At 40.9% G+C, this 27061-nt stretch overlaps 1 protein-coding gene across 14 annotated transcripts in view; it reads right to left on the bottom strand.

Annotated features, from left to right (window-relative positions):
• skor2 (SKI family transcriptional corepressor 2) overlaps positions 1-27061 on the bottom strand; it is a 96921-nt gene that overhangs the window by 4422 nt on the left and 65438 nt on the right. For 6 of the 14 annotated variants that reach the window (XM_064308194.1, XM_064308191.1, XM_064308192.1 and 3 more), the window contains 3 exons: positions 3011-4859; positions 2328-2391; positions 1702-1779 (listed from right to left, as the gene is read on the bottom strand). In XM_064308194.1, coding sequence (XP_064164264.1) covers positions 1702-1779; positions 2328-2391; positions 3011-4859 — 1991 coding nt within the window. The other 8 variants (XM_064308203.1, XM_064308204.1, XM_064308202.1 and 5 more) reach the window with 8 other exon arrangements.

Genomic DNA, 27061 nt, shown 5'->3' with positions numbered 1-27061 from the left:
GAATTAGATTCAGAGCTAAATAATGTTGACATGTCTCCTATTTTCCAGCACAATTTTAAAAGTTTTCTAAAGAAAAAATGCATGGAACATCTATTAGACGTCAATTAGTTTATTTTCAAATAAACACATTAATGAAAATGTCTTTTTTTTATGTGTGTGTCTCAAACAATTTTTGTATGTTTGTATTGTATCCACCACCCAGTGGTGGACACAGAACATCAGAACAGCAAAAATGATAACAAAAACAGAACTGATAACAAAAACAAAAATGATAACCAAAAATAAATGTGAACATCATTACCATAGAATAAATAATGTCATAATGAAATATCTATATACATACATAAATACACACGTACATACGCACATACGGTATCTATGTATGTGTGGTGCTCTGCATGCTTGTATTTTCAATAGCAAAACACATATTGTATAACAAATCAAATGCCTTCAATGCCTTAGAACATTTCATGCATAATTCCCTCCCCCCCCTTCACATTTCGCCTTCTTAAGCCCCACAACATTTTCCTGATTTGGAAATGCGGGTGATCTCCCTCTCTTCCTCTCTCTGTCTCATTTGACAAGCAAATTTGCAGACACTGCCCGAGGATAACAACCTCGTTTGACAGTCAATTAACCGTGAATAGTCAAAGCCAAGGCAGTTTGCATTACATAAATGGAAAATTAGATTATTTTTCTCCCAAGAAACAGAACTCTCTTTAGACAGTGCCTTAGACTCTGGAATCAGAACTTCTAATCACGTCCTTAACAGCCTTGGAGACATTTAGCAATCAGGCAAAGATGGTTTCATTTAATTTGTTTTGTGTAATTTTTTGAAATATACTATACATTTTGTGAAGAGATCATTATCAATGAGATAATATAAATGTTGGCATAGATCATAAAACACTTTTAATGCCTTTCTGACAGTTATAAAAGGCAATGAACGGTGATCTTTGTAATGTGGAGGTTTTTCAGAGGAGAAGGCAATTATATCCATTTTCTACTGTTCAAATGGTGATTGTCACCTTTTGTGTGTCGAGCTGATCATCTTCTTAAACTGTAATAGGCCCCAGCAGACCACATGCACCACATGCCGGAGTAACGGCTCTCTCTAAGGAACGTCCCTCTCTCTCTCTCTCTCTCTCTCAGCATAGCGTTATTCCAGAGATTTCTTATACTCTGTAAACCTCTGAAAGCAGTGGCATTTCATAAACTCCCAAACATGGATTACAAACACATTTTTTCACACAATATTGCTTGTTTGTTTTTTATTTATTTATTAAATATGTATAATTTCACATGTTTATAACGTCGGTTATTTTTTGTATTGTAACGATCCTGTGAATGGTGATTCATGTAAAATAAAGCACAGTGTAGATTAATATGTATATGTACAGTGTTATGGTGATTCATGTAAAATAAAGCACAGTGTAGATTAATATGTATATGTACAGTGTTATGGTGATTCATGTAAAATAAAGCACAGTGTAGATTAATATGTATATGTACAGTGTTATGGTGATTCATGTAAAATAATTCCCTGTGTAGATTGACATGTATATGTACAGTGTTATGGTGATTCATGTGAAATAAAGCAGTGTGTAGATTGACACGTGTATGAACAGTGTTATGGTGATTGGTGTGAAATAATGCCCTGTGTAGATTAGCATGCGTTAGTTATGTAGACGGTGTTCATACCAGCACTCTCTCTCCAGTACTCCGGCCCAGAATGCTCCCTCTCTGAGACAAAGAAGTTTCTCTCGTCTTTGTTTTCATCTGAAACAGAGGGAGTGCAGCAGAGAAAAGATAAGATCCACTCTTCATTTCTGTAGGCACCAATGACAATCTGCGGCACTTCAATGGAGAAGATGCTCCTCTTGTGCCTAATGCTAACATTAGTGGAGGCCGGACTGAAACAAACAACGCATAAATCATTCTAATGCTTTTTTGAACCCTTTATCCCAAAAAGGACTAATCCTCAGAGAATCAACAATCTAACATCCTATTAATCTGAGCATTGATTTATATAGATTATAATCCAAACCTCCAATATGCTGTAGTGCTATGTACAATCTGTTATTGTACCGATTCAGCTTTTTGTATCACAATGTTTTATTAAGTGATGTTATCCTGTTCTTAGTTTGTGTGCTGTTGATAATGGATCTCTATAGCTAATTCGGGTTTAGACATGAATAATGTGTTATTGTTTAATAAAAAATAATTTTGCATCGCACTGCAATTCAAAGAATATATTTCAAATGTAGGGATGAATCCTTTTCCAAAAACCAGAGTTTAGGGAGGCACAGTCAGACAGTGATTCTCACCTGGAAAGTTGCAGTTTTCTTTGGATGTAAAAGCTGACTGTCCGTCGGTCTGGTTTTTTTGGGCCTGTAAATGCAAGGCAGACGAAGGATCCTTCATTTAAAGGCTTGATTGAAATTTTGGCAGTTGGGCATTCCTGTTAAACCACTCCACAGAATACACTGTGTCGACTAAAATAACACCGTAAACAAGCAGATTTATGACGGTGCGAATAAACGGTGTCAACGATCATTTTAAAATGTAAAAGCCTAAGCTGAAGCCTGCGCAGTTCTTGCTGCCTGCCCGTGCGCTAAATCTGCTGAAGCTCACCGAGGTTAATTGTTGCTATATCTGTGTTACACACGCCGGGCCCGTTCACTTGCGCTATCCACCGGCAAACGATTACGAAGCCGCCTGAACAATCTTTCACACCCGACACAGCTGCGGCCGGCTCTTCCCGCAGCCTCAGTTAATAGAGTGTCGGCAGGTGAAAGATTAAAAAGGCTAATAGGCAAAAAATGACAAAAGGAACAAATATCATTTAGCCATTAAACAATACGGTTTATTGGGAGGAATCAAAAAGTCCTCTGAATATTTCATTTCTGCAGGGAGCGCTCGCTATCAATCTTGTAATGCATAAAGATCAGCCCGGCCTAGAGCTGCATTTAAATAACAATTAGCTAAAGCGCCTTGAGGGAATATTTACATTTTTGTAGGCCGTGTCCTCCAGCGGAGCGGGGATGGGGCTGGGGCCTTTCAGCGCGGCAGACGGAGGGGGAGCCAGGCCCGGCTTGTCCGCCACGTTTCCCGGGGAGACGTCGGGGGGAAACGGCCCCCGCTCCCGCTCCCGCTCCCTCTCCGGCTCCTTGCCGTCGGCAAGCCCCGGCAGCTGCAGGGGGCAGGCCTCGCGCGGCCGGGCGCTGAAGCTCTCCTCCTCTTCCTCGTCCTGCTTGGTCTCCACGTCCACCTCCTGCTCCTCCTCGCTGTCGCCGCTCTCGCTGGGGTAGCTGCAGCTGGTGCCGGGCGACGGGTGGCGGTCGGAGCCGAAGTCATCCAGGCCGCCGTGCAGCTTGGCGATGCTCTCGGCGTCCTTCACCACCGGCCGGAACGCCGAGTGGTAGCTGGCCTTCCGCGCCTGCAGGGAGGGCGCGTCCAGCAGCTTGAGCCAGCCGTCCGACGCCGGCTGCGCCCCCGCGCCCAGGGAGGGGGGGGGGCACTCGCTCTCGAACAGCCCCGCCCGGGGGAGGGCGCCGTTCGCGCCGGGGCCCACGTCCGCCGGCTCGGACAGGTCCAGGAAGGCCTGGCGCAGGGCGGGGCTCTCGGCCAGCGAGGTGAGGGCGTTGGGCTGCGGCTGCAGGTAGGTGGGCACGGGCAGGCCGCCGGCGGTCCGCGGGGGCCAGAACATGCAGAACGGCGGGTAGAAGGCGTCCTTGCGGCCGGGCCACAGGAGGCCCGACAGCCCCGCGCCCTTCTGGCCGCCGCCCGCCTCGCCCTCGTCCTTCTTCTGCTGGCAGAGGCCGAAGGCGGGGAAGCTGTAGGGGCTGGGGAAGAGCGAGGCGGCGGGGAACTTCTGCAGAACGCCGAAGCCCTTGCTGGGCACGGGGATGACCGGGTAGCTGCGGGCGTTCTTGCTGGGCGACAGCCCACCCACGGCGTCCATGTCCTCGTCCTCCTCGAAGCGGGCCCTCTTCTGGCCCAGGTCGGCCGAGATCATGTGGGGCAGGACGGAGCCGGCGGCCTTGGCGGCGCCCAGCGACGAGCAGTGGGACGGGGGCAGGGCGCGCTTTCGGCTGCCGCCGTTGAACATGGCCTTGACGTCCTCCCAGGCGAAGGCCAGGTCGTCCGGCGGCGTCTTGTCCGACAGCTTGAGGTGGCGGCGCCAGGAGTTGAAGTTGGCGGCGTCGGGCTGCGTGTACTTGGCCTCGGGCGTGCGGTGCGAGTGGAAGATGAACTTGTTGGGCGAGAAGTACATGCTGCAGTACGAGCACTTGATGCACTTGGCCCGCGAGCTGTTGTAGCGGGCCGGGATGAAGTTGCCGCGGCAGCCCCAGGCGCACTCGTGCGACACGTCGAAGGCGAAGTTGTCCGGCAGCTTCGGCGGCGAGTTCTCGCCCAGGAAGGACTTGCAGAGGCGCTCGGCCTCGCGCTTGGTGATCATGCCGCAGCGGCGCGAGGAGATGGGCATGGCGCCCGCCCGCCGCAGGATCTCCAGCTGCACGGGCGTGCACTGCACGCAGGTGATGCCCAGCGCCACCCGCCGGTTGTGGATCTCGTTGTAGCTGTAGTTCTTGAGCAGGGTGTTGGAGATCTGCGCCAGGCACAGCCGCTCCTGGCCGTCGATCACCAGGGAGACGATGGGCACGCCGTACAGGATCACCTGGCCCACCTGGTTGGGCTTGAGCGAGGAGGAGGAGGGGTGTCCGGGGCGCGGGGGCGTGAGGGGCTGCGGCTGGAACGAGCCGGGCGGCGTGGTCATCACGATGTCGCTGGGTCCGGGGAGGAGGACTTTGTCCATGCTGCAGAGACGACCGGACGATAACTCAGTTCTCTCTGACCTGAAAAACGATTCCAGAGAAGAAGAAGAAACATATTTTCCATTTAGAAGCACAGGTACTGATACTAATCAAGATAAAAATGTTTCAGATGTTGTCTTGTTAATATTTTATTTTTGGGAATTCAAATGCTATTTATTTGTGCATTACACCCCATCTTAATTGTTTCCACAGCGGTAAACAAATTATATTATTCTTATCAATAAAATGCATGTATTCATCCATTATTATTATTATTATTATTATTATTATTATTATTATTATTATTATTAATATTATAATAAGAATAATAATAAGAATAATAAGAATAATAATAAAACTTGAAGTAATGAATAGCAACAATAACAACACGAAGAAGAAGAAAAAACAAAAGCTATATAAAATAATGCATCTGATGATTGAACAATTATCTCAGTCAATTCTGCAGTCATTCATAGACTTGACATTTAATTGAAAAATATTAAATAATCTGCGCAAAATTCCTGAATCGCCCATGCGTTAATTTTGAAAAACTATAATTGTTTATATATTATTTAGATTTCTTCGAGTGTTTCATCATAAAACTTCAACAATAGTTAACTTCTGAAGTAGGTTTTTCTACATTTAAACAGCGGACATGAAATGCTCGCACAAAATAATCATGTATAGGTGCAAGAAATTCAATATTTAGATAACAGATCATGTCAACTTGATAGTTTAAGACCAATTATTCTGCCACGGACGCGTGTGTACAATTTCACATTTTTGTTCAAATTTATTGCCCATTGAGTATACACAGACAATTTAATTTCACTCGCTTCAAATGTATTAAGTTATTTTTAAAATATATATTATCACACGAGTGTTATTACCAATCTACATATAAACGTTTTAGTTATGATTAAACGTGAATGATGCTCAAAGAAATTCATACTTTCATTCAGCCAGCCAGCATTACATATGATCCCACAAAATATCCCAAAATTACAATATTATTATTTGTATTATTAGTATTGTTATTATACACCGCTCCCAGTCATGTTAATAACGGTATTTTCCACGCACGCTCCAACCTGTTGTAGCCCGTGTTGATGCTACACGGAGTCATAAACTATAACCTCATGTCATCTTTGCCAAATCCGTTCATAATCACACGAATTGATAAACCCGGCACCACACAGTTCTAGTTTTCAGCATTACCTATAGGTTTAGGCTACGAAAATATGGAGAGACAATATATTATAGGCTACACAAAACTAATACTAACAACTGAAACAGAACTAGACGTAAAATCTGCTATTATGTCTTGACTGTTTTAACAACGTAGAAGGATGACATGGAAATCTTCGCCAACAGTATAACTTGCTTACCGCCTTTGAGAATAAAAATCCAAACGTTACTAAATAAAAGAATGAAGCATGTCTGCCCCTGCGATGCGAACCTGCAGCAGCACAATAAAAGATGTAATGACGTATGTCGAAAATAAACACATAAAATCCGTTCAGGGCAGCTGCTTTGCTCTCTTCCAGCGAGTTAACAGTCGATGAAGAATGAATAAGTGCGCATTGCCTGTCGACTTATTCCCTTTAAAAGGACTTCCTGTGTGTTGTTCAATGCGAGTTGATTGGCGTAGCTCTGCTCCTCGACTTGCACCGCTACTGAAAAGCCTTTTTACGGGGAGCCAATGACGTTTCGCTAACTGCCACTCAACTCTAAAGAGAGGCTAATCCAGGAGCCAAGCCCCGGGCTGCTGCGGACGCCGTTCACCTCCAATCTGAATGAGGAAAACTCACCAATCGACAAGCACCATATGTACATAGTTTGTTAACAATATTGGAGAAACATCTGAAGAGATATATGAACAAAAGCTAACGGAAACACTCTCCCTAAGATACTGAATGATGTCATACTTATAGGCTGTATCACTCATTTCAATTATGACCCGTTTATACCTCCACCACCAATCCCACCTTTTAGTTAAGAACAAACGGAACTGTAGATATTCTTGAACACCTATATTTAGCTTCTTGTATTTTATTGTGTTTGAATTCAACAATACTTAAAACTGGCCTACATATTCATTCAGAATAAGCCTAGTCTATATCTCGCTATACCCACCTCATGGAATTAGATTTTAAGCCAAAAGAACAGCTCCTACAACTATGCAGTATTTAAACGCACGTGAATGATCAAGCATGAGCCGATTTTGTCCGAGGATTTGAATCACTCAGAGCCGACCAACCGTTGAACAAGTCTAACAACAATTAATAATTTTCTTGAATATAACCTCATCAGTAAAACCAGAAGAAGAAAACAATATCAATTACCCGACCCATAGCGATGCTTAAATCAAAAGATAAGGCACTAGTGGAAACAGAATGCAGTGACATTTAATTTAATTATTGCATAATTTATACTTGCTCAAATCCGACTGAAATGCGACATTTTATTACTTCTTGTATCAACAAAGTATGTTGCCTAGATCCTTACAAAACTATTATGCTTTAATTTCCAAAAAAAGGTATAGGTTGCATCAAAAAAAAAGAAATGTCAAAATAATAATAATAATTATTATTGTAATAATAATAATGCACTGTTATTGTTACAATTATTAATATTATTATAACAACAGCTGTTATAATAATTGTCAACCCGCATTGTCGCAGTCTCAGTCCGTGTCCTGTAAACCAGTCAAGCATACAGTGTAGGCTATAGCCTATGACACACTATAACAAGGTCAAAAGCCAATCGTTTAAAATGCACTACAGAAATGAACACATTTCAAGTCAGAAAAATTCACAACTTCAATCAATCGCAAAATTAAACCGTGGATGGGAGGCGGGAAATAAAATGATGATTAGCTGTCGACCTGTCATCTTTTTCATCATTAGGACGACCGCCACTGACTACAATTAAGCGGAGAGTGATGACCTGGAAAAAATACAAGATTTCAGGGACACCAGCTAATCAATACGCTAAACTGCTTTAACTCCTTGCATACAACGATATCATCGAGTCGTTTAGCATGAAATTAATATTATGACGAGCGAGGGTTTTCAATGAGTGGGTTTCAAAAAGTATATATGAGATTCATTACATTGCGAGTGTAAGTCCACTGCATGGATCCGCTTATTAAGAAGCCCATTGTTATTCATAAATATAATCTTAAAAACCGAAAGATGTGATTATAGACGAATCTATGAGCGATTGAAACAGAACAATAGCCAGAAATCAAGTTTGGCTGTGCTTTCCCAAACCAATGCCACACGACCGTTCCCTATAGATTTCAGTTACTAAGAAATCTGCCGAAATCAACCGCACTAACAATTTGCTGAAACTTTATTTCGTTCGCGTCCCTGTGCAGTGAAAAATAAATCAGCTCACATATTATTAGCCAACTGTCGGGCTATAAAGACACACTTCAAAACCGCGCTTCTTCCACCGCGCTAAAATTCTGCCCAGTACTATATGCCTTTATGGTGTTTTATAAATCATTTGAATGAAAAAAATAGAATTGGTTTGGTTTTCAGTGTGGAATGTGGCTATTTCATAATATTCTCCTGACCGCACAGTTCAGTCACATATGTCTTCAGTGTCATAACCTACGCTAGGAGCTATATTTTTCATCGTAATGAAGAGTACAAGCAGTGGGACAAAATACCACGCAAAAATATACAGCTGGCCTTCTTATACAAATTCTACAACGTTCAGTATTGCGCACAAACCAGTTACGGCTCTGTTTCATCGGACATTATTTAAATACAATTACGTTCATTTGTAACTATTAAGGTGACAATGCGGGTATTGTTGTATTTTTAATTTCTATTAAAAATGTAATGGTTCCTTTCTTCGTTTTCACCATTATTTTGCTGTAGGTAGCAGTCTCCGTCCTTCGCGGTGCTTTGCCGCTTGGTTTTGTGCTTTGAGGGCGACTGTAGAGGCGAGACAAAAGCAGAAACGATGGGATCTAAATTAGGTTCAGGATTCCGCAGATGGGACTCGCTCTCATCCTTCAATACCACGGGCTTTGAAAAAAAAACTTAAATACGCATCGTGTTAATAACGGAGGAAAAGACAGAAAACATGTAGGCTACAGTAACCATACGCAGATTTCTTGTGGTAGTTTAAAATATTTTGAATTATTGTTTACTTCATTATTTAGTTTACTCAATCCAATTTTAAGATGGACTGAGTTAACTACAATATACATGCATTGTATTAGGCTGATAACTAATAATATCAGTAAAGTCCAATGATCCCGTTTCTACTGCTACTACTTCTAACAGCATGTTACGGTTAATCGTTAATAAATTCTTTACTTCCATAATGCTGAGAACGTGTGCAGGGAAGTAACTCTCCGGTGAAATTAATCGTGCGTGTAAAAATAATTGTTTATGTGGGGGGTCGAAGCTCATTCGACTGCTACTACTATTGCTAATAATACTACTGCTTCTACCTCTTAAACTATAGTAGTAGCTAGTAGTTCGAGTAGCCTAGTAGTTGTAGTAGTAGTCGTAGTAGTAATAGTAGTAGTAGTAGTAGTAATAATAATAATAATAATAATAATAATAATAATCGTCATTATCATCACCATCATAATGTTATCAATTCGAGGATTCAAGACTTACCAGATTTGCGCCATTTAACACTAAATGTGTCAATATCAAAAATGCTCTAGGCGACTAATTATAATTTTTAAATACGAAAAATCTCTCTGCCAGCTGAAATCCACCATTATTCATTTTGATTTAAATATTGCTTCAATTGTGTGCACAGCATGACACGTGCGTTATAATCCCCAGCCATTACCATAGTCACGTGAGAAGTCATATATCAAAACAAGTTCAAGTTCGATAACTTATTTTGTAGATTTGTCAATATGTTTAAATGAGTTCGTAATCACATTTATTTCAGTTCACAATTCAACCAAAGATAATTGTGTTGCTCACTCTCGGACGACATGGTCCATAACGGTCATTTTTCATTTTTCTGAAATCAAATAATTTTATTTTATTCCATCATACAATTACAAACATAATTCCTGAGTAAAGACATAGTTTATTTAATGTTTTTTACTTAGAAAAAAATAGTGTATGACCGCGTTATTTCCCTTTGGCGTTTTCCATTAGGCCTACTCTTTATTACTCGTTTATTGTAAAAGACAATTATTGAAATGCGAGCATAATATCCCTTGGCTCCTGAAACACACGTGCTCTGACGTCATTGCCTAAGGTATTTCGGCTTACATCTCTGATTGCGCAAGCTATTGGAATCAGCCGACTTGGGTAGCCTCGTCGTTGTAGTTTGTTGTAGTTGTAGTTTGAAAATTGGTTGACACATGACTATTAAGTTTAACATAAAAGTGTTAGGTAAACTAAACTGAATCAAATTTTAGAAAACCTAATCGACGAGAGTATAACCGGGAGGATGTTGGCGTATAGCCTATCAATTAATTTTTTGAAAATACACAGAAATGCAAGTAAAAGACATACCTGGTCATACGGTACGTGTGCCGTTCCTAATATCTCTAGACTATATCACACTCTGTCAATACTGGTATATTTACGCGATTCTAGTCCCCCAAACTTTATGTAGAAAACTGGCACCGAGTTGTGTATAATTGCCTTCATTACACGGCATTAATTAATTGTATCTGCGCAACTGGCTGCCAATCACAATGATAATGTGACAATTATAGTCAAAGTGCAGTAGTTATTATAATACTGGCAACAAACGCCGTTGGTTTTTTCAATACCCAGGGATGGGTAGGACAGTGATGAGCAACCTACCATATAATCAAACAATAAAAGCGGATGCGTAGGCTGCTCTACTTGTAAACGTGTACAAACCGTAGAGACAGAGACGGATAGCCTTTAGGAGAACACCCAGAGATTCAGAATAGCAGGGTAAGGAGCGACGTGCTTGAGACAGTCTGGGCTTCTCTGGAGAAGGAAGAACATACTGGTCAAACCTAGCCGCTGCATTCAGAGTACTCACAGAGGAGAGCCTATTCCGTAGCTATGGCATAATAATTTTTAATTTGTTTGCCTTTTATGAAAGATAGTTGGTATCCTTGCGTGTCTTGTTGAGCTTAGCGCCGAAAAAACGATGACGGACAAATTGAAAAGCGCAACACAACGGCTTAGCCTATTTAATGAATTTGTAATATGTAAATGGAAAGGTGTCTAGGCCGATGCACGTGTACCAGGTAGTCTATTGTAATTGGCCTATGCAACGATCACAGACTGCATTGGTTTGGTCAGTACCAGAAATATGATTCTCATGACAGAGAATGAGTCCAGGCCTTTAGGTTATTGGAATCCACTACAAACACCTAGGCAAACTGTCATTCTCAACTATACTATTTTCATCTGACAAACTTCATATGTGATGAAAATGTTATTAAAACAGACCCAGAAGACACAAAGCCAATTCCTGTATCTTGGGACTGCCATATGTAATTTCAATTTAAACTAATGAACAGTCACGTTTATCTTAAACTTTCAGACTGCCACAAACAGGAAGCACAACTGACATTGTCAGGAATGAAAGATCCTTTGTAAATTCCAGGTGATTACTCAATTCCCCATTGACACCCCAAGAGCAATGTCACCCCAAAAGATGCAGACAAGCCTGCACTACAAAGAAAAATGGACAACAAACACACTGCATGTGATTGAGGTATACACATTGTCCTGGAGTATACATTTCATACGATGACCATAGCCGCTTCTCTATGCAGTCAACTCCAGTCTTGCATTGTTACCACAGAGGAAGTTAAAGCGTATGAAGGGGTCTTGCATGTACTTTCAACATTAGGCCTGGGTCTTGTGCCTATCATTGCTTCAAGTCAATGCTAAATTTAATTAATACGTTGTTAATCAACTCAAATGTGCTCAAATTAGTCAGCTCGAAGTTTGATATAAAACAGAAGCATGGGCTGACAAGTAAATACAATAATTTCAGCAAAACAATACATATTCAAAGAATACATATTGACGCACACATAGACATATAGCTATGCAGAAGCACATCATACATCTAAAAATGTTTTCCATCAGCAACAAAAAAAGCCATTTTAAAACAGATCTATTATTGAAATCAGAAAGATAATTTGTTAATTTTACAAGAAAACAATAACAATAACTTTACAGAAACTGTAAAAAGAAAAAGAAAAAAAAGACAGAAAAAAGAAAACTATGTCAAAAGACCTACGAATTCATTGGCAGTTTAAAAAGTCATATCTTTCATGAACTTTCAATAGATGCACAAAAAGTGATGGACTGGATTTGGGGGTCCTGGGAGAGGAGAGCAGTTTGATGCAGGTTGAGGTTTCCCCATGTGGGGTGAGAACTGCACCCATGCCGTTAGTCCAGTGCAGATAAATAAAGGACAGGTCTGATGGGCTTAGGTGCGTCTGTACTGAAGTGGACAGCCGCTAGGAAGCAGCCCGCGCCAGTACTAAGTGTACTAAACGAGTGCGCACGGCAGCAGTACGGCTCAGGTAAGGGACGGCGTGTAACCTCCGCGGCTCCAGCTTCGCCCCCTTTGCCGATGCGCGAAGGCGTAAAAATGCAACCGAGAGGACCATCATGGAGGAAGAGAGCTGCAGCCAGCAGCCCCACAACAGCAGATAAGGGAGTTCAAGCATTGATGGTTGCGGGTACAGCTACAGTTAGCGGAAATAAACCAGTGCTCTTTAGCGCGTGCGTGAATTTGATATGCTTCCTGTATGCCTCTGTAACGTGCTGATCTACTCCGGGAGAAAATGCTACTTTCACACAGTAGATCGGCAGGCTACGGCGGCAGACGGGGAGCAGGCCAAATATTGTAACACTGTAAACATTCTGCATAGAGCAAAAGTAAATTCACACCTTCGCATTCGTCTCTATTTCACGCCCAAAAGTTATAGGTACGGACTAGCAGAGCGCAGAAATAAAGAAATCAGACATTCGTACGCTCAAGTATCTGCAGCCGTCGGTGCTTAAAGTCCCTATCAGCTGGCCACAGGGGCAGCGGACCTGTGCCTACGGTCTACCTGCGCACCTGTGCGTGAAGTACACCCCTCTAAAGCCCAGGTGCCTACGGTCTACCTGCACACCTGTGTGTGAAGTACACCCCTCAAAAGCCCAGCTGCCTATGGTCTACCTGCGCACCTGTGCATGTTGTTTACCCCTCTGAAGCCCAGCTGCCTATGGTCTACCTGAGCACCTGTGGGTGAAGTACACCCCTCAAAAGCCCAGCTGCCTACGGTCTACCTGCACACCTGTGTGTGAAGTACACCCCTCAAAAGCCCAGCTGCCTATGGTCTACCTGCGCACCTATGCATGTTGTATACCCCTCTGAAGCCCAGCTGCCTATGGTTTACCTGCGCACCTGTGCATGTTGTTTACCCCTCTGAAGCCCAGCTGCCTATGGTCTACCTGCGCACCTGTGCGTGTTGTACACCCCTCTGCAGCCCAGCTGCCTATGGTCTACCTGCGCACCTGTGCGTGTTGTACACCCCTCTGCAGCCCAGCCGCCTACGGTCTACCTGCGCACCTGTGTGTGAAGTACACCCCTCTGCAGCCCAGCTGCTGGACTGTACGTGAGAGGCAGTGCTGGACAGTCAGATGAGCTTCAGAGGGGAACGTGTGCCTGTCCGAGCTCCTCCCGAACTGGCGGACAGTCAGATGGGCCTACACAAATCACCGGCCGTTCCTAGCTGGGAGAGTAAGCTTGGATTATAATAGGATGTATAAGGACTGACAGCAATGTTCATACACCAGTGCATGCCTATTTAATACATGGTGAACTTAACTTACCGCCACCAACATGAAAGAAATTCTTTTAATTGAACAAGCCGCCATAGCATAAACAGCGGTAAGGTGCATTATGAACTCCATAGTGCAGTTTCTGTCTATAGAGCATTAATACAGCAGTAGCTGTAGCTGTAACATTCCTTGAGTATGAAAGAGAATAATATAAAGATACCAGAGTCGTACACTCAAGTTCCTCCTTAAGGATTAAGGACTCTCTGGTTTCTTTATTTTTAGGCTTCACCAGTCTGCGCCTCTCTAAGTTTTGGGTGTGGGCCATTTTGTGTGAGTATGAAAAAGGGATTAATGCAAAGGCGTTAACTTACTTTTACTCTATGCAGAATATTTACAATATTACAATATTTACTGTTACAAAAAGATCATACAGATGTACTGGTTGAAAACTGTGGCACGGCATGCACATACTCTTTAATAATGACAACAATAAGACAAACATTTCAAAGAAAGCCTACATTGGTGTACTAAGCACATGACAAAGATCACTAGAAACAATCAAAGCAGTGATTAAAAAACAAAAAAAACAATGAGGTAATATACTTATATAGATACTCAGCAGCCAGATCAATAGAAAAAAACACACAAAATTACTTTTAAATTAATTACAAAGAAAGAAAGGTGAAACGGTGAGTTTTCAAAAAACAGCTGCAGTCAAGAACAAGACCCAACCACCTGTAAAATTAAAAACTGTCCAGTGCTCTACAACATTATTTTCTCAATGCTCAACACCATGTCTTCAGTTCTTTTAAACAAAAGACCCTTCCCCACACTGAATGTAAAAAGCAGGTATTACCTGTAAAACAGGAGAAAGTTCACTAATGAGAACAGGTCATTTAGATTGTGATAAGAGGTTCTAATTGCACCCATGTTCTAGAGGACATGAGTTGAAGTTCTTTGTGATTTCGTCTGTAAAATAACAGAATCGATTTAGCTCATTATACATTGTTTGTCTTTGAAAACTTCATTTTCGGGAATTTGTTTGCTTTCAGTGACCAGATGTCCAAAATCCTATTCAGGTTCCCACTGTGAATTTATCTGTCAGTCCACCAGTTTGTTAATCAATTAATAAATGCAATAAATGCAATCTCTTTCTAAAATATTCAGGTGCCACAGTATCCACCACAGGAAATAATTTGTTGTTGCTGATTATAACAGTGCTTAAATTAATATGGGGCATTCATACTTAGCAGCATGCCTACCAGTTTCCAAAGGAAAACGTGATTCCACCCAAGTTTAATGACCTGTTAATTGATCTCAAGTATGAATTAGGCACTTATAACAAAGTGCTCTCCGAGGCCACATTATGCATATATGTGTTGTGTGATTATTAAAAAGTAATCAATCAGTTCAGTTATTAGGCTGCTAACCAACGTGATGTGATGCTCCCTTTAGAAATAAGTGAAATATCTGAATTTCTGTACGCACACTTCACAGTTGTGAAAGGGTCATGGACAGAAGAACAGCTGATATTGAGAGAAGGCCTTTCAGTCTATCTAGGCTCATTATTTACCTGCAAGACAAGGCCAGCGGTTTGCTGCCTTGCCATTGGAGAGCTGCAGGTGAGCTGATTTTCTATATTGTGGCAAAATCAGTAGCAAATTTATACCCAGGAAAAAAAATTCAGACCAAGGATGAGATGAGGCAACTGTGCAGTCAACGGCTTTAACGGGTCAATGAAGTCCTGACTAACAGCTGGAGCCTGTGAACCATTTCCACAAATTAATAAAAATACAAATGAAACACGTTTCCTAAAGTAAGTGCAACATGTACATTTAGTCTCCATCTGTCCCCTTTCATTACATTCAACTGGAAATTCAGTACCTTCTGTACCGCATAATTACTCATCACAGATTTTATACATAATTAGTACTATAAGATAATTGGTCATGTTAATTAACACAAAAGTAAAGCTTTCCATTATGGATTTTATTGCTGTGTACTCAAGATACAAGGACAGCATTTCCACTGTAGTATGGCATGGAGTTTTTTTTACCTTGAACACTTTACTGAACACTGTGCCAATCACTGTGCTGAACACTGAGCTGAACACTGTGCCAATCACTGTGCCAAACATTGAGCTGAACACTGTGCCAATTACTGTGCCAAGCACTGAGCTGAACACTGTGCCAATTACTGTGCCAAGCATTGAGCTGAACACTGTGCCAATTACTGTGTCAAGCATTGAGCTGAACACTGTGCCAATTACTGTGCCAAGCACTGAGCTGAACACTGTGCCAATTACTGTGCCAAGCATTGAGCTGAACACTGTGCCAATTACTGTGCCAAGCACTGAGCTGAACACTGTGCCAATTACTGTGCCAAGCACTAAGCTGAACACTGAATTGGCGTGTGAAGCTCAGCACCCGTGGCCATCTTTCTGGTTTTAACATAATTTACTGTTGACGTGGCAGGCAAGTCATTCATATTCACTGTTTAATAGGATCACATGTATTACCACCAAACTCAGAAAACTGGTCTCCCTTCCATCTGTGGTAAGACCGTAATTTTGTCCATTACTCATTTTCAAAGTGAAAGAAAATAACTTGGACAGTCAGGACAATGCAGTGTTGAATGAATGAATATGATCTAAATCCTCTCTCAGAAACGTCTAACTATATTTGATACCCTTGTAAAGAACCTTTTCGAGGGCTTCTACTCTTTGACCTCATAGTCTGAGCCCCAAAGCTGAACACAGCACTCTACATGCAGTCTGTCAGAGACACACACCTGGGCTCAGTCTGCAGCCACCCTATACCAACTACGAATAACAAGTGTTTTCTTCACATACAGTTATGGAAACTTACTTGCGATGAATTGGTGTTTTAATACGCCAAGGGGATTTGTTAATGAATTGAGCAGCAGTTTTGAAACATTTAAAAATTTTGTATAGTAGCCACTTTTGGGGTTTCAAAACGCATTATGTTAACGGCGTATTTAAACGGCCTTCAATGTTTTGCCAACTTACACAAATGTTCTTGTAAAGATTATTTATGCAAATATCTCAACACACATCCTTGGGTACTCCACTTCCCAGGACATCCCGCTCTGCTCTGATACACATCCCTGAGGGATTAAACGTCCCACAAAACGCTGCTTATCTATCCCTGGGGAATTTATTTTCCATAACACCCTGCTCATCGCCAAACATGTCCTGATAACACTGATACATATCTCAATAGAACTCCACTTCCCACAACACCCTGCTCATAGTGACACATCATATCCCTGGAGGACTTTATGTCCCACAATGCCCTTCATGGATGTGATCCCTCTGATTGTAACCATATCGTCTGTCCCAATATAAATCTTGAATATCCACTCTGAGATTACTTTGATTCTCACTGATCTCCATTTGATAAATCACTAATGTGATATGAACCTTGCTTTTTTCAAGAATAATTCTGAACTCTTCTTAACATATTCCAAAAAGGTATTGGATGCATGTATAAAATGAACAGGTCATAATTTCTAGGACCTTTACATTCTTCTTTATAATACATTAATATTATACAGCCTTGCTTACAGTCAACAGCTATTAAACTATAAATATGTCTAAAGTTATTTTTTGTCTTCCTCTACTACTAACACCACCACAACCTCATTACAGTATTGTCGTAAACTTCAGGGTACTAGATGCAAATTAGCATTTTGTGACAACTTCTGTAAAGAATCTCTCTGCAAAGAAATTTCATCTGAAATAACAAACAACCCCAACCCCTCCAACACACCCATGCCCTTAATTTTAATGCTTTAATTTCTAATGTCCCTTTTGCAACAGCAGGTTGAAAATAGCAGTTGGGATTACCCCTATTTTTTCTGGCTCCCATTTTACAACATTAAAAAATATTTTATAATATACTTTTCATATAGGCCTATTAGACAATACCAACTGTTCTATAAAGGTTCATCTGAGCGCAAGCAAACACGTAACAAGTACCTACAGACCAGTGATCACACGAATTAAGGCAGTAAATTGATTATTTTTTTTAGCGATCGCTCAACTCATATTATCCGGTAAGCGTGCCACTGAAATACATCGGCATGTACAATCATCTGCAGTTGGTATCTTACCGTACCGAATACAGGATGCGGCGTAACTTGTCTCGGCAAAACTGAGCTGCGCCCGTTTTCTGCATGCCCTGCACCCCTTCCCGTCTTCTGACAAGAACACAGTGTTTCTTTCCTTGACTTTGTCAGGTAAAGTTGGACAGCGTGAAAATTCAACGTGTTCTGTAGATCTGTTTCGCGCGTCTCGAACGGCTCTTATCTCTTCTGTTGCGCGTGCCGTCTAACATCGAGGTTATGCCAGGGGATATGAAACCGTGAAAAGAAGAGAACGAAGAGGAGAGAAATTACACAGGCGCGCTATCGGACAACAGAGACAAGCGTGAAAATTACACTCCTTTCAGCCAATACAAACACTTCACACAGGGAACGCGACCTGAACGAATAGCAGCGGCCTTTACACTTGTGAAATCCCATTTAATAGGATAAGAAAATGAACACTTCCAATTCATGTCGGTCTGTGTACACCTTGTACGAAACTAGCGCATTCTCGCACAGTGAAATCAATTAGCCTACCTAACTACGCAGATGTTCCGGCTTACAATTAAACTACACATCCCGATGCTACAAAAAGTTAATTTGAAATATTATAATTAAAAGAAAGAAGAAACATAGCCTCGTTCAGATCCATATAACGCTCTTAATGTTTTAAAAGCAATATAGGCTATTCATACTTCATGGTTAAACAAATTAAATAAAAACACACATTTTAATGCGCGTAAGGCTTTTCAAGAGAAAGTACAATATAAACTTGAAATAAATCAGGGAAATTGGGTTAAAATGAGATTGATAAATTAACATAAACGAACAACGTGCACTAAACTGTAATTCGGATTTAAACGTCCATATTAAAGAGCACAAAAAATATGATATTTAAGCATGCACTCTATTAAATTCATGATGAAGTACAAAAAGTAGGCCCAATATAGGCAACATAAGCAGTCATTGCTGGTCATGTTTAACCTTGTATCCTCAAACTCAACACTTTACAAGTACAGGGCACTTGACGGCGACTATGGATTTACTGCTAGTTTACCGAAGGTAGACTACTTGAATTGTAGTAGATAGGCTACTTAAGTCAAAAGACTTAGGAAATGATGCTTTTGTCACACATAAACTGTCTCAAGCTAAAACTTCAACTGATCGAATAAAAATAACATTCCTCTTAAGTATTAGGCTTCACACCATTCGAAGCGGCACATTTAATTTGCATTTATACAGCTGGACCCGAGGACATATACAAGTCTTAATTCAGTAACTTCAACATTTTGATAAACATAAATCGGTTATAGACTACTTATTCCAGTCCAAGAATACAAGGGGATGAAAAAGAAAACACGTTGTAATTATATCTGGAAATGATGAGCAGTGGAGATATCCGAACTTGCACTCAAACAGAAAACATTTAAATAAGGCAATATAAAAATCGATTAATAGCTACACTTAGCATGTATCCTCACGTGCGAATTAAAAATAAACGAGTTCTTAAATATTATATTATAACTTATTATTCTAATTATTTCAGACTAGATACCCCAATGTAAGTTCACTGTAATTTCCCAACCCCATTTTGTCTGTACATAATATGTTGCTTAACGTACATCGAGTTTGCTGATTGACAGATGGCAGAAGACTTTATTAAAAATGATCTGCGCAACGTTTAAACCTGACGGGTCAACCGTTAATAACGGGCGACCGTGAAAACAGGAATAAGCAGGCGCGCACAACCACACAAGAACACACGAAATAACGAGGCTCTTAAATTGTGACATTTTCTCCCATTTAAGTTGCAGGCAAACTGCATTTGTCAGCTGCGACAACGAGTAAAGGGCCAAGTAACGCAGTCTAGTCTTAATAGGCTTCGGCCTAACAGATGAAGTGCGAATAAACTGTGAGCCCTCTAGTAGCATCTACAAGATGTTAGAATTCAGTTAGAAGCAGTGAAAATGTAGTTTAGCAAATAAGTAACATAACTTGTTTCTATTCGTTATAAACAATCTGAATACACCTTACTTCAGCAACAAACTAAATCACTTCAGACTGAAAAAATTTATGGTGAAGTATTCAGATATCTAAAGCTATGATGTCATTGGCCTTATGTTACACAGTGTGTCAGTGTCTTTGATAAAGACACTGCATAACAGCCTGACCCTAAATGACCCCCTGCAGCTAAAAACACTGTAATGTACTCAGAATCCGTGTCTACAGATAGCCTCTGGAAACTCAGCAGAAAAAAAGTTTAGGCATTTTAGTTTTCATTCACACAATACAAGTGTCTTGGATGACAAAAATGCTGAAATGAAAATATTGTCAAAGCTATTATTTTTTTACTGAATGTCCCTTGTAGTGTGGGTTTCAGCACAGTATAAAAAATAGTTCTTCAGATTAAGACTACACTCACAACCCCTACAGGGGAGAAAAATGAATTGCTGGGTCTTGGGACTTATGGAGCTGCATTGTCTCCCAACTCTAAATTTCCCCCCTCAGAAAAATCACACAAATTAGTGTAACCTCTCATTTAATCAACCAAATCAAAGAATGAATCAAATCCCAAATAATTTCAGACAATTAATTGGAATTGCAGGTGTTAGACATGAAAACTTATTTACAAAAAGGTATTCATCCTACATTTGTAAAATATGTCCTAGCTAAAAAAAAATAATAATAATTATAAGCAAGACATTTGAAATGGACATTCACTGTATTGCACTAAATAAAACCTAGAACTCTTTTTACTTCAGTCCATGTTGCAGGGGGTGGTTTTAGGTTTTACTCAGTTATCCAGCTAACTCGGTAATCCTGCTTCCTGATACAAGCCCCTGGAGACCTACTGGGGCAGCAGGTTTTTCAACAAATAATTGATCCATGCAGGGTACTACACAGTCAGCTCCCCATGCCCGGCGTCTTGGTTCTGAATTGGGCATTGATTTTAAGGTGAAAAACAAAACCAGCAGACCCCTTGAATTTTACCTTGGTGCTTTCCTATTGGTCACCTAAAAAGGCCCAGCTCCTCCCCATCGCCATCCTCTCATCACTCCTCTCTCACCCGTTTGAGCTGTGTAATTTACCAGCTTCGATCACCTCAAGATACCTCCCCAATGAGTCCATGCATGTTCTCCAATAAAGGGGAACCCTGCCACACCTGTTCTCCATGACGGCCAATGAAATGGAACCGTGTTATCTGTGACATCACTCACCACATCTTGGAGCTCTGTTCTAGAATGCCTCATTCACCCAGAACGTGCCATTGAAACTGTGCTTAAATGTATAGTACCTGATGCAGTTCCAGGGACATAAAATTACTGTTGTGCGATACACACTACCACTTCATTCTAAGACTTGGCACTTCCCTTAGCTAATCGACTCATGTCAGTTGCTGTGGAAAGTGGACTGTTGTAAACTACAGCTTTTAGACCTGCTTGCATTTAACCTCCCACTTAAACTTGACAGGTGGAAAAGAAAGGAGTGTACACTTGTATAACAGCTTTTGTTTGTGCCACTCGGTAGCTAATGCTATGCTTTTAGTGTGTTAATTCTTGTTCTATACACAGGGCTTAATTATTGCTGTCCTTACCATATGCACTTATATAAACCCCTTTGATAGTCTGGTTAGTAATCCTGAATGAAAGGTTCAGCCAAATAAATACATAGAAAAAACAGCATAATTATTTTTCTGTATATTCCATCAGATTAATTGTGTTTGCATTGTAATCTAAAATCTAATTTCTTATTCTTTCTATGGATGAAACAGAAACTATATTACATCCTACATATCAAACCGTTGTACACACGGAGCATAGTTGCTGCTAGTAACTGTAACAGGTTTCGTACATCTTATTTGGTTACTCTTAAACATTCCTCGGGCAGAGCACTGTAAATCATAATCATAAAAAGTGTTATGAATTACGGCCACACGTTAAATGAAGTGTTCCTAAAGCACTCAAGAAGCATGTGCAATGCCTTCATTACCACTGCATAACACCTTTATTAATCATTCATAAATGTACCCAGGAATTTTAAGTGAGGTGACATAATGGGTTATTTCTCATTTGAAAAGGTCGTTTTATGTATCGTGTGTCACGGTGTCATTCATAAATACGTTGTGTTATTAATGTTATATTAATGTTGTGTTATTAACATTATATTAATGTAAGCATTATGCATGTGTAATGTATGCCATTTAGGACAGGAAAGACTGTGTGCATTCAACATCATATTCCAGAATAACAGCAGTTATCTGGCATTACTGTCCTCCCCCTGTCCTCATTACTAAAAACAAAATGGCGCCCAGTACATCCTCTGTGATCAGTTTCATTTATATGCTATTTATTTGAGGCAATTAGTTTGGTTTAGAATTTTATCAAATATAGTTATGATCTTTCCTCTAAATATATTCATTATATTTATCTGCCCGGCTTCTACCGGTTTCTCTCATTTCAGACCGTAAACATAAACAAATACGGGTGACACTGGCTATCCAAAATAGCTTGTTCATTTACATGGGATTTGGCTGGATTCGCATCACTGAAAAATCCTCCCAATTCGCTGAAAAATAGCAGGTTTCGAAACGGTGACGGAAATCAGCGCTGAAAGTAAACACCACTGATCTATGCTCCCGCTAATGGTCGGATCCAGAGTATCGAAAGGCCGAGGAGGTAGGGGCAAATGCGGATCACAATTAAGCAATGTTGCCTAACTTCCACATTCATAATTAACAAATTGGTTCAGAGCCAGTTCTTTTATGTCTTTATTATTGAGCATCTTCCAGCTAGCTTGACTCAGACAATCTTACTTTAAGGACCTCATTGATCAGGTGTCATTCCTCTCTAAATGCAGCAAGCATCTTTAGGGCATCACGTTAAGTGCTTTCCCTCAGTTGCTCTCATTGGCGGCTTGTAAACAGCTTTTAATGTGGCTATTAGTGTAAAAGGACAGGAAACAAAGGGAAAACAAGCCCCTTCATTATTAATGAGCAGGTTTAATCTGTTGCTTAATCACCATTGTTTGCACATAGCAGGCAAGCAGTGGTCAAACAGCACCGCTCCACTGGAGAGACAGGCAGGAAGTTAATGAACGACCCGAGAGTCGCAGATCCTGATCAGTGTCAAGGCTGGAGGAACCGGATGTCTTCTCCTTCCCCCCTGTTTTTATACACATTTAAAAGGCAATAGAGCTGATCACCAGAGAAAAATAAATCAAGTTACACAAACATGTCGGAGAAAATCTAACTTGCGCATTTAAGGTCCTGTGACAGGACCATGTCCCCCCCCCCCCCACCCCTCAAAGCTGATTCTTATTAAAGCGATGAAAACAAAGTCTATACAGGGATCTGATGGGATTCATTACTATGTCACATTGAGGATGAATTCACCATATTCTTGTGCAGCTTTCAGGCAGGGTTAGAATGGACGCTTAGGGTGGGGTAGGGTGGACCCTAAGGGTAGGGGTAGAGTGTATTTAACCCATCACTAATACAAATCTTTTAAACACATTTAAAGTGTTTGGAAACTGCTCAGTCGACTGAAAAATCACCGTGGTGTCTTGAAATCATAACTAAATAAGTTCCCATTGTGAAAAAGCAGAGTCCAGCTTAGATAGATAACGTTCTATAAGCTTGTTGAATGTGCGTATGATGCACACTATATCTGGACATGTTACTTTGGGCTTTGCGTATGTGGACTGTACATGTTCTGACTATGAAGACAAATTTTCTCTTGGAGGATGATAAAGAATCTATCTGTCTATCTATCTATCTATCCACCCAGCCGTCCATCCATCCATCCATCTGTCTACCTATCAATCGATCAAAATATAGGTGATAATTTACATGATTTATTATTTAAATGATGAATACTTTTCACTTCATCTGTAAATCTGCAGATCCCTTTCCCAGAGCCAGTTCAGCGCCCTGAGATGTTGAGTTTTTATTTGCACAACAAAGTGAAATTCATGTAACAGTCACAGCGCACATCTCCATTTCTGTCTCACCCACTCCCCCCAATCAGCTCAGAGAAAACCAGCAGGCATAAATGAAACCGTAGCGTGCTCGGCTGTTGACATAAACACAGCAGCACACGGTTTAGATAGTTCTTACAGTACATTATCGGGAAATGGACATGTTGTGGTGACGCTGGTTTCTTAAATCCATATTATTTACATTTGCCATCACTAAATATTGTCACTTGAGCTTGATCTCCCCCCCTCGGCTTCTAACCCCTTTTCCTCTCTGACCGCCACTGAAAATTTGGGTGTCAATATCAGATCACCGGTCGTCCCCCGCGGTCCACATGAGTATTAATTGTGTAATCCAGTCATCTGCCATGTAATCCCTTGGAACATATAGTAGGAAATCTGGATGGAGCGCAGATTAAATTGTTTACTGTTTGTGCAGTCATTGCGCACAAAGCAAAAAAAGGAAAGAGTGATGTATTTATGAACAGACGTGCGAGGCCTCTCACTCTCCATGTTGTGGATCGGTGTCTTTCCAGAGGCTTGCTTTGTTTTAGTAATCAGATCAAAGGCGGACCGTGATACAAACACCGTCTTGTTTTCCGCTGCGAGTGAAATTAATGCTAAAAGTGAAATCCTAGATAACGCGGAGCTGAGATTCCACTGGCAAAAACAAATTTTGCTTGAACTTGTGACCTCACGCTCACAAATAAATTTATTCACACAAATCTTGTTTTCTGTGTATAATTGTTTTCCATTTTTTTTAAAAGCTTTTCAGTTTTGAAATCCTTTCAATAAGCATAACAACAAGACAAAATCATGTTTTCAATGTGGGTTTTCAGGAAAGGAATACACATATAATCACACCAATACGGAAAATATAATTTTGGAGGATCCTTACTGGGGTAGTGCCTTACTGACCATTCCCTCCTTCCTAGCAAATGTGGGTGGGGATCTCTTAAATTAAAGTGAGAATTAAGTTAAGGTTAATATTGGAAAGTGTTCATATAAAAATGTCAAACTTGTATTACTAGTAACATTAATAGCAGGTATCCAGAAGGGAACGTGATATTCATATTAAACTGTGCAGCTCCCTCCCCTCTGATAATAATAATAATAATAATAATAATAATAATAATAATAAGGCAAAATTTCCACATGTAATGTTTTGACTGATTGGGAGAATGTGTAAAACAGTGGTCTTTAACTCCAGTCTGGAGGCAAGTGTTGCAGTTAACTCACCGAGGCCAAGTGTCTGTAGTTAACTCCAGTCCTGGAGGGCCACAGTGTCTGCAGGTTTAACTCCAGTCCTGGAGGGCCGCAGTGTCTGCAGGTTTAACTCCAGTCCTGGAGGGCCACAGTGTCCGCAGGTTTAACTCCAGTCCTGGAGGGCCACAGTGTCTGTAGGTGTAACTCCAGTCCTGGAGGGCCACAGTGTCTGCAGGTTTAACTCCAGTCCTGGAGGGCCACAGTGTCTGCAGGTTTAACTCCAGTCCTGGAGGGCCACAGTGTCTGCAGGTTTAACTCCAGTCCTGGAGGGCCGCAGTGTCTGCAGGTTTAACTCCAGTCCTGGAGGGCCACAGTGTCCGCAGGTTTAACTCCACTCCTGGAGGGCCACAGTGTCTGCAGGTTGAAATCCAGTCCTGGAGGGCCGCAGTGTCTGCAGGTTTAACTCCAGTCCTGGAGGGCCGCCATGCCTGCAGGTTTAACTCCAGTCTTAGTGGAACGCAATGTCAGGTTCGTATGGTTTCTGTTCAGTTAGCAGCCACTTAATCCCCAGGAACAAGGTGTGTGACTCTTTAGCCAGTTAATGACTTAAATTAAGCACTTAAAACCACCACGGACACCTGACTCGGTGTAACTCGCCCCATTGACCCAAGGCAGGTACAGGACAGCCCCTAAAAAGCATGTGTGTTTTCAGGAAGCACTACCCAAACTTGGGCCAAGGAAAAGCATGCCATGTTTAATCAAACACATTTATTCCATATTATTCCCTATTAAAAAAAACACCTCCGATGGATTTCCTATGAAGCCCATGGATTTTACACATAATCTTTCATCACAATGATCAGCCACCATTTAATTCACAGCCCCACATTATAAACTATCACAGGCCAATGGAACAAATTAAATTCAAAGCCAGTACATCTACTCCTTTTATTTATATGCTACTTCATCCATTCCTTGTGTTTGATACAAAAATGGGAGACCGTGTACTTAATTTTTCTAAAATAAAACGGTAAATAATGTAAATAAATAATAAAATGTACTTACTTTTTCTAAATACCATTATGTGTCAAAAATCCTCGTAATTCTTAATTTATTTAAACCTTTATCAGTCACTGGCTTTTCCATTGTACACAGTGGAAAAGCCCCAATACAAGAGAATGGCCCAACTGCTCTTTCTCAACAGCTTATATTAACAGCTAACAGCGCAGTCATGTTCATGGGTGTCGGGCGTTTCTGTATGACAGGCATGCATGGATGAGGACAACGTACTGATATCTTTTGGCAGTCAGGATTGTAGAAGGAGTTAATATAAAGTGTACCCAGACAGCCAGGTCTGGAAAATGATTTGATATGAAGTTTACTCACTGATAGAAGACTCAGTTGATCCCAACCAGGGTATGATGAGAACAGAATGCTACGTTTCATTTTTCCATATTAATGGCAGTAATGATAAACCATTAAAAAAAACCGCCTTGAGCACAGACACTCACCAAATGAGTAAACAACAGCAATAACAATAACAATTAAAGCCGCGTTCATAAAAATCCATTCCTTAAACCTGTCCGTGTTTTTATTATTAACACGTGTTGCTCAGCAACAGAGACTGCACTGATGTAATCACGGCTTAATGTAACTGAAGCATGTTGTGTCTCTCAATACGTCATATACATGCCACCCTTTATTTTAAAAAATAATACTGAAATAAACACATCCACGCACACACACACACACACACACACACACACAAACACACGATACTATCATATTTACAAAAGGTTTAGTGTTACCGTTCTTAAATCAAAACTGAAGCAACGACACTATTAAGTAAAGTCATGATTTAAAAGGCAGATGAGTACCCAGGTTTGTGTGAACAGTGGATTACAGTAATCACTATCAAAACAAATATTCCCTGGACATGAGTTGTTATTTTCTGAGGGTTTTCAAAATAATCCCCTCCAGGGGTTTATCATTTTCACCCAAGTTATAAATGGCCAAATTCTTTCAAGTTTCATTTTCACAGACAGAAAAAAAATATGATGAAAGAATCTGCAATTTATTTAAAATGTTTATCAGCAATGCATCCATATTAAGATTGGTATTATGGAGCACGGGTCAGTGGAGGCTATTTTTATCATTACTTTAATGGCACTACTGGGTTGGTTGGTT

This window comes from Anguilla rostrata, chromosome 14, assembly GCF_018555375.3.
Source record: "Anguilla rostrata isolate EN2019 chromosome 14, ASM1855537v3, whole genome shotgun sequence".
NCBI lineage: Eukaryota > Metazoa > Chordata > Actinopteri > Anguilliformes > Anguillidae > Anguilla > Anguilla rostrata.
Note: the sequence above shows the minus strand (reverse complement) of the source record. Positions and strands in the feature narration are given on the sequence as shown.